Genomic DNA, 17,526 nt, shown 5'->3' with positions numbered 1-17,526 from the left:
CCGATCTCCCGCTTATGCTTCCAGCCCCCCTCTCAGCTCCACCTCTTTGCCCATATTTGTATTTTCCAGGCGAAACAACACGCGTGACCCAGCCAAGATGGCGATGGTAGGAACCGCCAATAGGTGATGTCACAGAGGCTCCGTCCATCTCTTTATATACAGTCTATGGTAACAACCAAAATGGTGGCCAAAAATGGAGCTAAAAGTGACCTGAAAGACAAAAGTGGTTCCATGAAAAGCGCTTAACTTCTTTATTTCCCACGGACTTACCTTACTGACCCCTAACCCTGACCAGCTTACTACAACAGTTGTGCTTCATGTTTGTCTGACACGATATGCTGCATCAATACCCCACGATAACTTCAGCATGTTAGGATCAGAGGCTTTTCACTTTCTGATTGGGTTCAAGCACACAACCACCAGTCCACAACAGAACAAAGGGTGGAACAGCCACGTTAACACATTAACAGAATCTACTCCTGAAAGTGACATGGTTACTGGTTTAACTTCCACACAATCAATTTTAACACTCAGTTGTTGCTCAGGTCATTAAGGTACTTTAAGACAAATGCATGCAACATGTACACAGACCAAAGTGAAAACAAGAGGACTGTTTCAAAGGTTTCTGTGTTTCTTGCAGGAGGAGACCGGGTGTCTGTAGAGGAAGTTTTGCCCCTCCAGCTTACTTCCTTTCAAAGTTTACATCTCACCCTTCACCACATGCTTCAGAGCCTGCATCGTCTCATAAAGACGCTTGGAAAGTATGCCAAACAAGAAACACTGAAAACCCCAGAGAACACCCCTCTCTTAACATCACCCATCTAGTTCATAGATGTTATAAATATTCCTGACAAGTATTTAAAAACACAAACTGGTGTTCGTCAACTGGAAGACCAACAGAGTTTCTCCAAGCTGCTTCAAGCATCTATTAAAACCAGTTGAAGTTACTTAAGCAAAAATCAATATCCTCTGATAAACCTTATAAACTATTAGCTGTTCTTGTTTTACATAAACCCACCGTCAGGTTCGTAGACATGTTCATAGACATTATGATTGTTCTTCCTTATCAGATTGGGGTTTACAGAAATGTGATATCTGGACCCGTCTCCAAAAGCATCTGGCATCCTTTACAGATGCAGTTCTTGTATTACAGGCCACTTTCAGCAGATTTGGTCTAATAACCAATATTATACTCTCACCTGGTAGAGAACCAATCATTTATTGATTTCATTGCTACCTATTTTGGCCACAAGTGGTCATTTTTCATGAGATTTTGCGTCGTTTTATTCTCAACTTCCCAACAAGATGACATAACTTCACAGAAAGGGATCAGTGTTGGAAGTGGCATCATACTGGACCTGACAGGAATAACTGTCCACATCATCAAGAGGTTTCCTGAAACCCAAAAAGCTCAGGAATATTTCTGCAGCAGGTGCAGAGAAACATCCAGCAGAGGACGTAAAGACAAAAAGTCAACCACTCTTGCAACACAGCTGTCGTATAAACCACGTGCACGCTCCCATTGAGCATGAAGCCGCATATGCATGTGGAAAACAGGACAGAACATTTATACTGTTATGACAATCCACTCTGTTTACTAAAACTGGGATGATATGCTTTTCTCACAATTCGAATTTTAACTTTTTTTTTCGTTCAGATTCGATTTTAATTGCAATTCTTTGGTATTGACGATATTTAGTTTGCTTTTTAACCAGACCATGTGAAAAACACCCAATGAGCTTCAATTCAGTTCTTCAGAAACCTACAGGTGACGTCACGGAGGCTACATCCATCTTTGTATATACAGTCTATGATCATAACGCTCCCGCGCTTTCATCACCAAGTAATGCCTCTTATTTTAACTTGAAAACTACACTGATGTCCAGTTCTTCATTTTAAAGCCAATATCGTCTGGTACCCATATTGTACCGATAATATTGTGCATCTCCAGTCTGCTCAGTTTACAACATCTTCTGCTTCATACGTATGCATAAGAGTATTGAGGATTTTTCCACCGGTGCTGGTTAAAAATCAGAGCCATAATAAAAACAATCTCCTTCTGTTTGGACCACTGGGACACTATTCCAGATCTCACACATTGATCTGGGATTTTACTATCTTTAACAAAGATTTTTTTCTTTTTTATTTTTAGCAATATTCCTTATTTTTGTTTTTAAATCCCACATACGGTACGTCATACCCTCATAAATTAGGTCTTATCTTGCTTCATCAGTCCGACTGAGAAGTCTCAGGTAAACTTGTACTGAACTGTGAACTAAAATATTTTTCACCTTCGCCGTCACTTAAAAGATGAAAATGAGACCGCAGGCTGACAACTATGTGGTAACGGCTGAGATAATGGTGTGAAAACATGATAATGTCAGGTAATATTTGTCAGCGGAGAGCCAAAGTTATGACAAGGAGAGCAGATGTTAAGTAATTTGAACCTGTTAGATTTGCATGTGCAGGCTTAGACCGGATGATGCAATGAAATGCTGGTTGAAACCTGGATCATCAATATTATCAAATACTAGAACAGGCTCATAAAGGGTTAAAGGTTAAGTATGAAGGTTTGATGGTTAAAAGTCAATAAAGTAGTCAACATGGCCAGTTACTCCTAGAGGGCTAACTTCCTGCTGTAATGTTTAATACAGACATTTTTCCAGCAGTTATATAAAGTTTTATATACATTTTTGGAAACAAACCAATCTGAGCCGTCTCCACCACTCGGTTTGGATAAATAATATTGAAATTAAGTCTTTGTTAACACTTTCCTGTTTCAAGTTTTTACCCTTTAACTGTTATTACATTATTAACTGTTCTCTCCAGCATTTGTCTAAAGAAAATGCTGGTTCCTGTTAATGTCCAACAGAGGAAAAAACCCACAAAGAAACTACAATACCTAGGATTTATGAACTACTACCACCAGCTGTTGATGGGTTTTTCATCAGTGGATGATGCAATGCAGTATTTCCCCTCTCCATTATATGAGAGTGGCGCCTTGCCCTTTGCTTCGACTAGACGCACAAGTTGGATAATATTTACCAATCCTGCCAAAAGTAGGGTAATTGGTTTTGGTGGGTACTACCAGATACCATGGAAACATGTTTTTTCCTGCCTAAAACAGCTGCATGCAGACACAGGAAGTTACACAATATGACAACTGTTTTGGGTTGGTCGGAAAAGAAGAAGCCACACGGGTCATTGTTATGCTCATAGTTAGCAAAAGCATTAGTCTGTAACTTGAATTTATTACTTAGTATAAAAATGTCTGATATGCCAGGTGGAAGTTTCCAGAAGCAGCATAAATGCTGCCAAATTTAACACCAGCAATTTATTACAGCAGTTAAGTTATCGTCAGGTGAAGGAGTACGCAGTTTGTTGCCTTTAAGGAAAAGCACAACAAACCACAGCAACAAGAAACAATATCCGACAGAAAAATGGTATCACAGTGGCTGTGTTCCCATAACTTTTTTCCTAAAAATAAAAGCGATATTCCTAAGTTTCGACAAACAACAACTACGATTTATTGGCGTTTCCATTGAACAGTGTTTATCGGAGAAGCCTCAGTTGCAGCTGATGCATGACCGCCAAGTTATGTTCATTTGTGGTTTTCTTCTTCCTGCGGAGAGATTAAGGCTTTTTTTTTCTGCCTCATTTTCTTTTCTAAAACTCTGAAATTTGTTGTTTCTTCCACATCGCGCCATCTTTGCCGGAAATGAACTGGTCACATGACCCAACGCGTCACGTCTGGGGACACATAACTGCAAAAGCAGTGTTTCATTACACTTTTGCAATATATTTGTATATTAAAACGTTTAAAAAAAAAAAAAAAAAACCCACCTCATGCAAGCGTAAAAACTTTTTATCAATATTTTTTTAAATGTAGGTGCTTCAGTTAGCGTTTATTCTATTGCAATATTTAGTTTTCGTGCAGTTCTGTGTGTACTGGAAATGCACAGTGTCACAGGTGAAGTGGACACAGCAACACCAGCACTTCCCTTGCAGGATGGAGATCCCACTTGCCCCAACACATCCTCACCACACTGTAAATGGAGCACCACAGAGGGCATTGCATTAAAGCACCGCATGGCCCAAAGCAGGAAGATCTCAGGCCCCTCACACCCTTTTCATAAACAGTTCATGCTGCTGGATTTTTTTTTTTTTTACCCTTTTTAGCCCAACCCACTGAAATGACCACCACATGCATCATACCCCTGAACACATCTGCAGTAGTTTCTCAGTTCTTCTCTAGAAACTTTGTTTCCGAAGGACCCATTTTATTACACTATATTATTACACTATATTATCATGCTGCACTCATTACTTGCACTAGATCACGTCATTGAGCCTTTGCTCCAACTTATTTGCTGTTGGTGATCTCCATCATATGTTTTAAATATATCTTTTAATTAAAGCGTTATCAACACATTTAATCGTGTGTGAACAGTTTTGTTTTTTTCCCAAAGTTCTGGTTCACTGCCTCTGAACACACAAAACCACATGCAGAACAAAATCTGGTTTGGTGAGTGTTGGCCATAGCGTGATGACACAGGTACAGGTGTGTAATCTGATGTGTATGCTTTCAGCAGAGATGTCGTTTTTGGACTTTGTTTACCAAGTCTTTTCATTGTTGAGCGTTTCAGCTGTAATTAGTTGGTGGTAGAAATGTTTTAATGAGCTTTTAGCTGAGATTATGTACTTTCTGTGGATACCCATCACATCTATAGTTACATTACAAACCTTACGTCAGACCCGGGAAACCAAATGTTAACCCTTGAATCCCCGGTAACGGAGGATACTTTGTGTGAGAGGTTGACCAAAACAGTCAAGTTACAGAACTTATAGGCAAGAAATCTGGATCAAGTACCTCTAAAGTTGCATATTAGTGTACATATAAGTGTGATATTCACATAGGATTATTCAGGTGTTGACACGGAGGTTGTGATGTTCACCTTGGCGTGTCGGTCAGAACACACAATAAAAGAAAACTTTTTTTTAAAAAAAAAGTTTACTGTGTGGGACCATGGTCAACTCGGACCCGTGCGTTACACCGTTTTAATGCACATTGTGGAGCAACACCATGAATGTGCGTCATGTATTGAAACCATGTAATCCAGGGGTCCTCATGGATTAACTCTGACTTATCAGACATTTCATATCCATACGGTAAAGATTCAGCAGAGTTCATGTAAAGGTTGTTTATTAAGCCTGCATGTAAGTTGCACATATGAAACTGAAGAGTCAAAACAGACTTTTTGTTATCAGTCTGTCATCTTCCATCCATCCATCCATCTATGATGTGCCTGGATAGAACAAACCTGGCAGCAACATTGCGATGGTTCAGTGTGACTGCCTGATTCTCTGTAAAAACAGGTTTTCCTATCCGCTTTGCCACTATGTGTTGCGTTGCCGTGACTGTAGTGTTAACATGTGTCCAAATATTGGTGACACATGAGTATAGTGTTTACTTATCTGAAAAGGAACTGATTTGTGTCGGAGTTTATTCATTTGTGTTATTCATGGCGTTTTTTATGGAGGTGTGAAGCTTAAAGTGGAACTATTATGTGCATTTCAGGCTAATTTATTTTTATTTCTGAGACCAGAAGGGCTGGGATTGATCGAGTTATTGTCACAAATGGCTTTATTTACTTCAGACCGACCCTCTCCGTAGGCTGTCAGATCAGCCTGCGGGCAAAACGAGTGGATTGAGACTCTTCCGCATTAAGCCCCGCCTCCCGCAACTGCACCACTGCACTACATCGGGAGCGCGCACCGCACCTGCTTTCACTGTCATTGTAACGTCTCATAAACAGAAGGATTAGGCTAATATGAACTCAATAAAAAACACAAACTACAATGTCAACACATAGCATACAGCCCTACATGTTGGAACCTGAATCAGTCCCTGAAAACGAAGTGGAAAACAGCAACCCACAGCAACGAATGCAGCAGGATGTCTCTCTTTGATAAACTCACCAGCCATCGTTGGAAACAACTTTATCCCACGTTTTCCACCCGCCTGATGTATTTGTACATGCCCTTGTTAACCAGTAGAAGGTAACCAATCACCGAACCTTATCCCCCGGGACGTCACAAGGATTTCCAAGTAGAAAAAACTCTCTAAAACGACACGTTTTTCGTCGCCATGGAAACCGAATGGAGAGAGTGCTGGAACTCAAACTCAAACTCAAACATGCATTTAGGTGATAAAAAACAGTGTCGTTCACATGTCTGATGAGGATTCAACACTGTAACACTGTAGAAAGCTCAGAAAACTCCAAATACCATCATAGCACCTCTTTAAGTGTTTAAAGACATGATTTATCAGTAAAAGAATGTACTTCCCACTGAGACAGGATTCTTGTCTTAATATGAAAACATCATGCATTTGGAGTGATGCGCCTCTTCTTCCGTTTTTTTTGGAGGGAGTGCAAAATGAGTTATGACCAGAAGCAAGATGAGGTGAAGTTGTTGAGAGAAATGTCCTCGTTTTGGTCACTGAAGCTGATGTACGACTGCAAGCTGACGTAGTTTAGCTCAGCTGCAGCCTGTGGTTCATGTAAATTACTCTTTGAGGGTCAAGTGGAAGCTATTTCCTGAGCAAAGAGGGTGTAAAAAGATGATTTAATGACAAAAAAAATGTGCCTGTATCCCTCTCAGGATGCTGGTGGGTGGCGATAAAAGGCTGGTGTTTCGCCTACATGAAGGGAGCAAGACTTCACTGCTTTATGGGGACTTGTGTGAATGCGGGATGTTAACTTTAAGTTTCCCTCAAAGTCAATGTTTGGCACAAAGTGAGTTTTTTAGGGTCAACATTTGTTTTTGAGGTGTCACACTCAGCTGTGATCTTTAATGTTGGAGTAAACGGAGGAACAGGCAGGAATTACACTGTCAACAAAACCTCCCCATAGCTGCTCTAAAGCAGGCGTGTGTGTGGGTGTGTGTGAATAGGTGACGATATCATCTTTTCTTCTGTTTAATCTTCATAATTACAGCTGGAATGTTTTTCTTGAACGTGCAACTGTTGCAGCTTGTTTTGACCCCAACTGGCTTAACACAGGTTTTAGATCTGAAGACCTAAAAGAGCGGAGCCGACAGATATTTCCTGGCGCCAAAGCTGGGCGAGAACACAAACACATCGCCCAGCTTGTTGCTGTTCTTCAGAGTTTAGTTTGCATGTGACCTCCTGGCAGAACAAGCTGCCACTGAGGGGTAACACAGCGGAAACAATGCTAGAATAAACAACAAGTGTCCACACTGAGATAGTGAAAGTATGTGCAGTGATTTGATACAGTACTCATGATCCTTCCTTTTTTTTTCCACAACGTTGCTTTAAAGGTAGAGTATGTAAGATTTTCAATATTTTCAAAATAAATCAAATAAAATAACTACAATCATAATTAGTTTTTTTTTTAACATGTAGGTTCCAGTCTGTCCATATTTGATGCGTTATTAAAATCACAAGTTTAATTAATGACAAATGACAAAAAGCACTTTTTCTTACTGGTAGGCAAACATTTAAGAAGGGTCTTTGTCAATAACTAAACTTGTAATTTAATAACATCAAATATAGACAGACTGGAACCTACATGTTTAAAAAAAACTATCTAATTATGATTGTAGTTATTTTTTTAGTTAATTTATTTTGAAAACATTGAAAATCTTACATACTCCACCTTTAAACTCAGATTTAAAGTGAAATTGTGATTTTATTATTCTACTAACACTTCATTTTTCTGCTTGTGAACATGCAGACGTGCGACACATGACAGTTACTATGACGACACTGAACAGTAGACGGTAGCGTGCGATTCTGATGTTTCCATTCAAGCTTTTTTTTTTCTCACTCCGTGGTTTTTTCACACTTTAAAATATATTTGGCAACCATTACCTCCAGTCCAAACATATCTCTACCATCTTCTTCATGTCAAACCAACACATGGTCAACACATTTTTCATTTTACGTTCTTCGCTGGACTCTACAGGAAACATGAATGTACCGCTAGGAGCAACAACAGGGGTGTGGGTGGGCATACGTTGTCAGAATAGCGTGTCCTTGTTGAACGTGCAAAGAAAAATAGCAAATGAACCCTTAATTCAGCTCTACTGACTGTTCAGAAATTGCGTCAGGATAAAGCCAACTGTGTGGTTCAGTGGTTGCTGAAGTGCATCTCTCGTTTGACACAAAGCTGGAGGAGAAAAGCACCTAAAATATCAGGTAATTATATTAAAGTACTTATAATACCGCTTTTCTCTTCATTTATTTGCCAGTGAGGCGGGACTGTCACATTCACATCAGCCTTTTGATTAGAAACCGAGTCGGTTTGCTCGGAAAGTCGCTTCGTTTGGGGAAATGTGAATTCTGATTCAGAGCAAAGAAGCAGACTCGGTCCGCCTACAAACTCAGGTCCTGGTCCGCTTCAGTACAGGAAGTGGACCATTCTGGGTAAATCCATAGTGATGGCGTTAAGGGTCCTCTACCTCGTCTGCTGTTCATACTGTGTCCATAGTTACAGTGTATTTCTGCAGGATACTTGCATAAGACACAATAAAAACCCCAAACAGCCAAAGTTTCATCTCCATGTGGGTCTAAAAATAAAGAGTCAGAAACTTCACCTAAAGATCAGCAAAACATTTTTAAAGAGCCGACCCCTCAATTTCCTTTCAAAATAAGCATAAACCTTATTGGTCAAGTTTAGAAACAAAACCGGAAATGTGTGTGACTGCTTAGCGCAGATACACACCATGTTTTTTTTTCTTATCAAAGGAAAAATATTTGGCATTTGTGAGGCTGTTAACACGTTTCGAACCAACCAAATATAAATCTTAAGTCCAGGTTGTGGTAAAATATGCAAACTGCCACATCCTGGCTGCAGGATTAGTTATGAGAAAGGAAATGTGCTGTTCTAACTGGGCCAAAGGAGCTGTTCTGGTCTAACTGGGCCAAAGGAACAGTTCTGGTCTAACTGGGCCAAAGGAACAGTTCTGGTCTAACTGGGCCAAAGGAACAGTTCTGGTCTAACTGGGCCAAAGGAGCTGTTCTGGTCTAACTGGGCCAAAGGAACAGTTCTGGTCTAACTGGGCCAAAGGAACAGTTCTGGTCTAACTGGGCCAAAGTAACAGTTCTGGTCTAACTGGGCCAAAGGAGCTGTTCTGGTCTAACTGGGCCAAAGGAACAGTTCTGGTCTAACTGGGCCAAAGGAACAGTTCTGGTCTAACTGGGCCAAAGGAACAGTTCTGGTCTAACTGGGCCAAAGGAGCTGTTCTGGTCTAACTGGGCCAAAGGAGCTGTTCTGGTCTAACTGGGCCAAAGGAGCTGTTCTGGTCTAACTGGGCCAAAGGAGCTGTTCTGGTCTAACTGGGCCAAAGGAGCTGTTCTGGTCTAACTGGGCCAAAGGAGCTGTTCTGGTCTAACTGGGCCAAAGGAGCTGTTCTGGTCTAACTGGGCCAAAGGAGCTGTTCTGGTCTAACTGGGCCAAAGGAGCTGTTCTGGTCTAACTGGGCCAAAGGAACAGTTCTGGTCTAACTGGGCCAAAGGAACAGTTCTGGTCTAACTGGGCCAAAGGAACAGTTCTGGTCTAACTGGGCCAAAGGAACTGTTCTGGTCTAACTGGGCCAAAGGAACTGTTCTGGTCTAACTGGGCCAAAGGAACAGTTCTGGTCTAACTGGGCCAAAGGAACAGTTCTGGTCTAACTGGGCCAAAGGAACAGTTCTGGTCTAACTGGGCCAAAGGAACTGTTCTGGTCTAACTGGGCCAAAGGAACTGTTCTGGTCTAACTGGGCCCAAGGAGCTGTTCTGGTCTAACTGGGCCAAAGGAACAGTTCTGGTCTAACTGGGCCAAAGGAGCTGTTCTGGTCTAACTGGGCCAAAGGAACTTTTCTGGTCTAACTGGGCCAAAGGAGCTGTTCTGGTCTAACTGGGCCAAAGGAACTGTTCTGGTCTAACTGGGCCAAAGGAGCTGTTCTGGATTAACTGGGCCAAAGGAACAGTTCTGGTCTAACTGGGCCAAAGGAACAGTTCTGGTCTAACTGGGCCAAAGGAACGGTTCTGGTCTAACTGGGCCAAAGGAACGGTTCTGGTCTAACTGGGCCAAAGGAACTGTTCTGGTCTAACTGGGCCAAAGGAACAGTTCTGGTCTAACTGGGCCAAAGGAACAGTTCTGGTCTAACTGGGCCAAAGGAACTGTTCTGGTCTAACTGGGCCAAAGGAACTGTTCTGGTCTAACTGGGCCCAAGGAGCTGTTCTGGTCTAACTGGGCCAAAGGAACTGTTCTGGTCTAACTGGGCCAAAGTAACAGTTCTGGTCTAACTGGGCCAAAGGAACTTTTCTGGTCTAACTGGGCCAAAGGAGCTGTTCTGGTCTAACTGGGCCAAAGGAACTGTTCTGGTCTAACTGGGCCAAAGGAGCTGTTCTGGATTAACTGGGCCAAAGGAACAGTTCTGGTCTAACTGGGCCAAAGGAACAGTTCTGGTCTAACTGGGCCAAAGGAACAGTTCTGGTCTAACTGGGCCAAAGGAACAGTTCTGGTCTAACTGGGCCAAAGGAACAGTTCTGGTCTAACTGGGCCAAAGGAACTTTTCTGGTCTAACTGGGCCAAAGGAACTTTTCTGGTCTAACTGGGCCAAAGGAGCTGTTCTGGTCTAACTGGGCCAAAGGAGCTGTTCTGGTCTAACTGGGCCAAAGGAACTGTTCTGGTCTAACTGGGCCAAAGGAACAGTTCTGGTCTAACTGGGCCAGATGATGTTTATAAAGTGTACAGGTGAGTACAGGTATCAGAACCCGAACCCAGACTTTTACCAGCACCCGCCTGGTCCAAACCAATGATCTGGCTGTGGTTCCTGTCAGGAAAACCAGTCCAAACCAGTCCAAACCAGTTCAAACGTAACATTTAGCATAGTCTTCGTACCTCGGATGGGATTTCCCATGTGAGCCTCTGAGGGGGGGGCAGCGAGCGCTCCAGTTGGCCTTTACAGTGTCCATCCTCGGTGTATCCCAGCTGGAAGGCATCGGTGGCCAGAGTGTACTGGAAATAAACAGGAAGGTAAACGAGTCTTAATGGAGAAGCTGCGGAGAAATCTGAAGTTTTTCTAGAAACGAAACTGTGAAGAACGGAGAGAAGCGTCGCGTTTGCTGCCGACGAAGTCAGCAGCTGTGATCAGCAGCCATGAAGAAGTGAAATACCTACATGGTAGATTAGGGTTAGGTAACGAGAAGGGGATTAAAAGGCATGAAAGAAAAAGAAAAAAACACATCTCACCCTGCTGAGACACTAATTTTATTTTATTTCATATATTTATTTTTGGTTTTTTCTTGTTTACAAATTTTGTAAACTATTGACTTTTTTTTTTACATCAAAGTTTTGGTAAATGGTTAATGTTGCAAATGCACCAGATGTAAAGTTTATACGGTGAAAACGACAATAAAACACAAATAAAAAATAAAAAAAAGAAGTGAACTAAATGATGCAGGAAGGCAGGAATCTGGACTATTTCTGGGTTGTAACAAGGCTTCTTGCAGTAAATCCGACACCTGTCAGAAAACTTGTTTTTTTTCTGCTTTTAAATTGTTAAAAAAAAAAGACTTGGAAAGAATTTTCCATCCGGTTGGTGATGGGTTCAACCTACATGCTCAACTCTGCTGCGATTTTTGCACTTGACCTGTCCAGCATCGTTGCCAGCAGAATGATGCCGAGTTGTCCGACACTCATCTGCTTCACCAAGAGGGCTTGAAGGACATAAAACCTCTACACTGCAAAAACTGAAATCTAACTAAGAATAAAAATCTTAAATTGAGTACACATATGCTTATTTTTTTTTTAATGGTAAGATCATTCTTAGTTGTCAAAGATGCCAGAAAATTCCTCTTGTTTTAAGAGTATTTTTACTTGTTTTGGGAAGTCTTGACAAGCCAAATTTTCTTGTTCTGTTGGCAGATAATTTATCTCATTTTAAGCAACATTTACCTCATTTTTGTATAATTTTTTCTTGTTTTTTTTAAGGCTGAGTTTTTGCAGTGTACTGATAAACTAAGTATTTATTCATTCAGGTCCACCTGGTTCGTACCAGGCTGGACCTTCTGAACTGCTTTCATTCTTTGGAGCCAAAGAAACGTTGGTTCACGACACGACAGCTGCAGCAGATCTGGTGACTGTGGAGGCCGTTGGAGGACAGTGAACTCATCGTCATGGTGGAGATGATGTGAGCTTTGTGACATGGTGCATCATCCTGCTGGAAGTTTCCATCAGAAGATGCTACACTGTGCTCAGAAAGGGATGGACATGGTCAGCAGCAGGACTCAGGTAGGCTGTGGGGGTTAAACCAGGTCATGTTGGTACTAAGGGGACCAAACTGGGAAGCGTTGATCCTGACGGCAGGATGGATCCATGTTATCATGATGTTTCCAGCAGATTCTGATCCTACCATGTGAATGTGGAGCTGAACTGGAGACTCATCAGACCAGCAACGTTTCTCCATCTTCTATTGTCCAGTTCTGGTGAGTCTGTGTGAATTGTAGCCTCAGTTTCCTGTTCTTACTGACAGGAGGGAACCCGCTGTGGTCTTCTGCTGCTGGAGACCATCTGCTTCCAGGCTGGACGGGTTGGGTGTTCAGAGATGATGTTCTGCAGATCTTGGTTGGAACCAGTGCTTACTGGACTTCCTGTTGTCTTCCTATCATCTCCAACCAGTCTGTCCATTCTCCTCTGACATCAACCAGACCTTGTTCTCTTCTTCAGACCTTCTCTGGAAACTCTGGAGATGGTTGTGGGTGAAAATCCCAGTAAATACTCAGACCAACAAGCTGCCATGTTAAATCTTTTTTTGCAGGTCGCCTTCACCGCGTCTACGTGTGTTGCCGTGTGATTGGCTACATAGATAAGTGTGTATTGTGTATCTAATAAAGTGTTTAAAGCAAGGAGACAAGATGCTCTTATTTTATTATCAGTATGTGTTTCTTCTGAAATGTTGCTGTTTGAAGACAGAAAAATTGTTTCTAACTTCTCATTTCCTTCGTGACCTTCTGTTGCAGATTTTTTCTCCCAGTTTAGACTCTTGTTTCAAATAGATGGAAAACTAAATCAGTCATGGAGATGCTTTGGAAGATTTTCAGCTGTGTCAGAATGGGATGTTTTGTGATTTCTCATTAGACTGTTTAGTTTCTTACACTCCCCGGAAGCAGGCTGTGGTTTCAAGCGGACCAAACAGCAGCGTGAACTTGCCCAAAGTTACTTATTTACATGTAGAAACTTACACTGATGATTCAACACGTTGCCATTTTTGTGTTGTTACATTGGATACTGTCTGTAATCAAGGTTTAAACTGGCCTACAATAAAAACTGTGATAGCTTTAGTAGATTATCTTTGTTCTTCAGCTGAAAGCTAAAACTCCTGCATTTAATAGAAGAAATGGTCTATTTGTGCTACGTGTGGAAGTCGTGGGAGAGTAGGAGCGTTTGGTGAAGTAGCAGTGATGATTATCAGAGAAAGAAATTTGTTGTTTCCAGTCTGACCTGGTTACCATAATTTAGTAAAGTAAACTCAACTTATCATTATTTGAAATGTGCTTTAAGGGGCAGATTACACAAGATTTATCTTCTATCTGTGCCTATTTGTTCATGTGAAACAATGTAAAGTTGAACTGAACATGAAATTAAATGTTTGTTTTCTTATGAGTAAAGCCAATAAAATCCAAAAGATGATGACATTGTGGGAAGGTGCTGGTGGACTGCTGGAGTCCAGTTGGACACCAGTGTTGACATGTAGTGCTATCTGCTTTTTTTTTCTTCTTCTTTTTTCAACCCACAATATTCCCTGTTAAAATACAAAGAATAAATACCATCATATTTGTTGTGAAGAATTGGGCTAAGTTCTCCAACTCCTCTGACGAATATACCTAAACTAAGTGTGGAAGTGCTCCTTGAAGCGCTGAGTCTTCACTTTGCTCTTAGAAAGGAAATAAGGACTATGCAGAGCGGACAGAGTTTGGGAGTTTGTTTTTGCAGACTTGCAGTTCTAGCCGGATATCTGGCGAGTGAGGAAGATAATTTCCCTTTAAAGTTTGTTTTCTTTTTTATTCTGAAATAATAATCCTGTTTTTATTTCTAGTTTTGTTTTTAAAAAAAAAACATTTATTTTTCAACAAATGTCGATTTTGTTTGGCCAATAATATAAAGTGTGTTTTGTTATTCGGCCCCAAGTGAAATTGCGCTTGACATCCCTGCCCTGTAGTCATGCGGACTCTGCGGCCGGGCTCTCCGCTGCACCAGTTGAGGTGGCTCGGGCATCTGGTCAGGATGCCTCCTGGACCTCCCTGGTGAGGTGTTCCAGGCACGTCCCTCTGGGAGGAGACCCCGGGGAAGACCCAGGACACGCGGGCATCTGGTCAGGATGCCTCCTGGACCTCCCTGGTGAGGGGTTCCAGGCACGTCCCTCTGGGAGGAGACCCCGGGGAAGACCCAGGACACGCTGGAGGGATTATATCTCTCGGCTGGCCTGGGAACGCCTCGGGATCCCCCCCGCAGAGTTGGCAAATGGGGCTGGGGAGAGGGAAGTCTGGGCTTCCCTGCTTAGGCTGCTGCCCCCGCGACCCGCCGTCGGATAAGCGGCAGAAGATGGATGGATGGATCCCTGCCCTGGTGGATGAGGAGCTACACTTTTGGTACCTCCGCATCAGGCTTCATTTTTAACCCCTGGATGTTGCCGCTTGTCAGGATCAGGTGGACCATTTCTACTGCAGCGTTGGTTCATGAACAATCCCCCCCAGATGTACCCCCCCTGTTTCCCCCCGTTACCAGGTGTGTGTCCATGCTTCTATCAGGACGACTACCATGCTGTTAGGTTGAGTTGTATCTTTAAAAAGTGAGATTCGACTGAAATGAGAATAAAACAGAAGCTGAACCCTGAAACATGAAGTGAACATTGTGCATGTTGGTCTGTTTAATGTAAAGCAGGTGTGTTTCATGTTGCCGGTGTTAGAAAATTTATATATTATCATTTGTTCATGACTTATATTTTCTTTTATTATATGTTAACTTTTGAGATTACTTTAACAAAGATTGATTCTTTCTGGTGAAGCAGGGTGCCTCATGTTTAATGAGCTTGGCTCACTCAGACATACCATCCTGTTCTTATCTTTGCACCTCGTGTTTTACTCATGACTTGCTTCTGGTAGTCTGTTAAAATAGATGCTTATTGTTTTGGCAGCTGCAGGAGTAAATGAAGTTAATACTATTCATTAACTGGAAAATGTGTGATGAACTCATGACATGTGTCATGCCGTTATCTGTCAAATAAAAAGTCTGAGCAGAGGAAGAGCAAGCGAAGAAGACAGTTAGGAGTCTCTGTGCGAGCTCTGAGACAGTTCTCTTCCCCTTTGCAAAGGTTACACTGAGTTCTAAGTCCGTGTCTCTTTCTTTATTTATTTTACATGTCACAGAGGTTTTAAACCTGACAGCCGGTGTGTTTGTTCACCAACCATCAACGATGACTTCACACCAGAGGTCCAGGCTGTGTGTGTTTTCAAATCAAGTTCAACATAAAAGTCCAACTGGAATTTCCCAAGATAATTTCACAGACAGAAACTCCCTTCTGCAGGAGGTGAGCTTCAGTTGAAATGAAGTCATTACAGAAAAATATTCCTGCTTTGTGAGAGTTGACTCCACCCACAGCAGAGGATTTCACATCCACTTGTTCATCCATGTATTTCTATATAAAGCTTTATACAGAAAGCTGCAGATTAAAACCTTTCCCAAGAGCTGAGCAAAGATAAACAACCCAGATAAGGCTAATAACCAAAAAGAATTTAAAATAACACACATACTGCCCCGACATTATAACCCATAAACTATAAAACGTTTTGTCCCAGTGCATAAAAACTCTTTCCACTGGGAAAAATAAGCTACTGCAATAGCATCAGAGGAATTCCAGACATCCAGTAAACTCCAGTAAATCCCTGCCAAGATTTGCAGTGGAAAAGTTCCTGAACAAGTGATTTATCTGTTATCAACACAGATGTTTCAACTGGGTGGATTCCAGTGTCTTTGCTGGTGGGGATGCCAACCAGTCATTGCAGAACATGGACATAAACACACCAAACTGACCCTTTGTAGGAACAAATTCCAGTTGAATCTCTGTGGTTTCAGCCTGAGCGAACACACAGCTGGAGGCCTGAAGACGAGCGACATGGCTTCAAGCTGAAGAGGAAAAACTGCTTCCGACAACGTCTCCAAACTCTGGCAGCCAGTTCAGAAAGAAGAAACAAACCTTTATTCTCATTAACAACAAATGTAACTATGCAGATCAGTTCTGAAGCCTGCTGACCCCATCTCCATCCCTCTACATGCCCCAACAGGTGGAGGCAGACAGCCGCCCGTCCTGAACTTGGCTCGCCTGGAGGTTTTCCTTCCTGATGAAAAGGAATTTCTCCTCTCATTGTTTCCCACGTTCCTGTTGCTTTGAGAGGACTGAATCAAAGAGTCTTAGCTCAGTAATGAACTGCTTTAAATTGTCACGGTAACGCCAAGCGGCAACCTCCGGCGGTTAAAAGTGAAACCTATGCGGAAGTGCATAAAACTGCAGTTCCCCCTTCATCCACTAGGGGCTGCAAAACAGAGCAAATCTCCATAGACTCCCATGTTAAAAAGACCAACTTCACAGCAGAAATAAACATGTTTACAGCCTGGTTCAAAAATCCATTTTAGCTTTAATAGGTCAGGTTTACCTTCATGACAACTGTGGGGGAAGTGAATTTTTTTCTAACTCGCCCGTTTAAAAGTAATTTAATCTTGAAGTTCAGCATATTTAGGGGCGTGTCCTTTTGATTGACAGGTACCCGATCTCCCGCTTCAAGTAAGCGGGAGATTTTAACCCGGTGCGCCTTCTGTGTGTGCCGAATCCCAAAATCTGTAAAGATGTTGTGTGATTTTAGTAAGTGCTCTGCTTGGTTGACTCTAAGACCATTTCCCAGCGTTGTAGGGGTGTAATACCAGCAGAAAATGAAAAAGTGGCAGAAAGAGAGATGTATGGAAAGAGACCACGCATCACCGTCTCTGTTGATCTGCGACTCCATCTGCGCCCATATCACCGCTACGGTGAAAACTCAAGTAAAGCAAATGAATTCTGAGCTCACTGTCATCCCGGGAGGTCTAACAACCGCTGGACATTGGTGTTTACTGCAAGGCGTTTAAAGCTAAACTTCCAGCATCATGGGAGTGATGGATGAGAGACGGTGAACAGACAAAGATTAGAAGGCGGCATCGGGCGAGTTACGCCTCCATATGTGATTGGACTGTAGATGCCTGGCCAAGGTATCTCTATCGATTGTTGTCAGAGCTTTCGCAAAAAGCCGGTATCATCACTGAACCGCCACCCAGCAACGACTCTGACAACGAAGAGAGAGAACCCGGTGGGGCTAATGGTGAAATCGTCCAGCTGTTCAAGCCGACACAGAAGATGAGGACTTTGATTAATTAAAAATGGAACAGACTGATTGAAAAATGTGTGTATTTTAAAATAAATCCCGGTAT

General features: G+C 42.2%; 1 protein-coding gene across 1 annotated transcript in view; it reads right to left on the bottom strand.

Annotated features, from left to right (window-relative positions):
- Positions 1-17,526, bottom strand: part of cpt1a2b (carnitine palmitoyltransferase 1A2b) — a 67,774-nt gene that overhangs the window by 11,269 nt on the left and 38,979 nt on the right. The window contains exon 13 of the mRNA XM_079252689.1: positions 10,912-11,028. Within this exon, the coding sequence (XP_079108815.1) occupies positions 10,912-11,028 (117 nt within the window). The remainder of the gene's footprint in view (positions 1-10,911; positions 11,029-17,526) is intronic.

This window comes from Telmatherina bonti (assembly GCF_933228915.1).
Source record: "Telmatherina bonti genome assembly, chromosome: 14".
In the NCBI taxonomy this organism is placed as follows: domain Eukaryota; kingdom Metazoa; phylum Chordata; class Actinopteri; order Atheriniformes; family Telmatherinidae; genus Telmatherina; species Telmatherina bonti.
The sequence above is the reverse complement of the archived record's forward strand: the minus strand, read 5'-3'. Positions and strand labels throughout refer to the sequence as shown.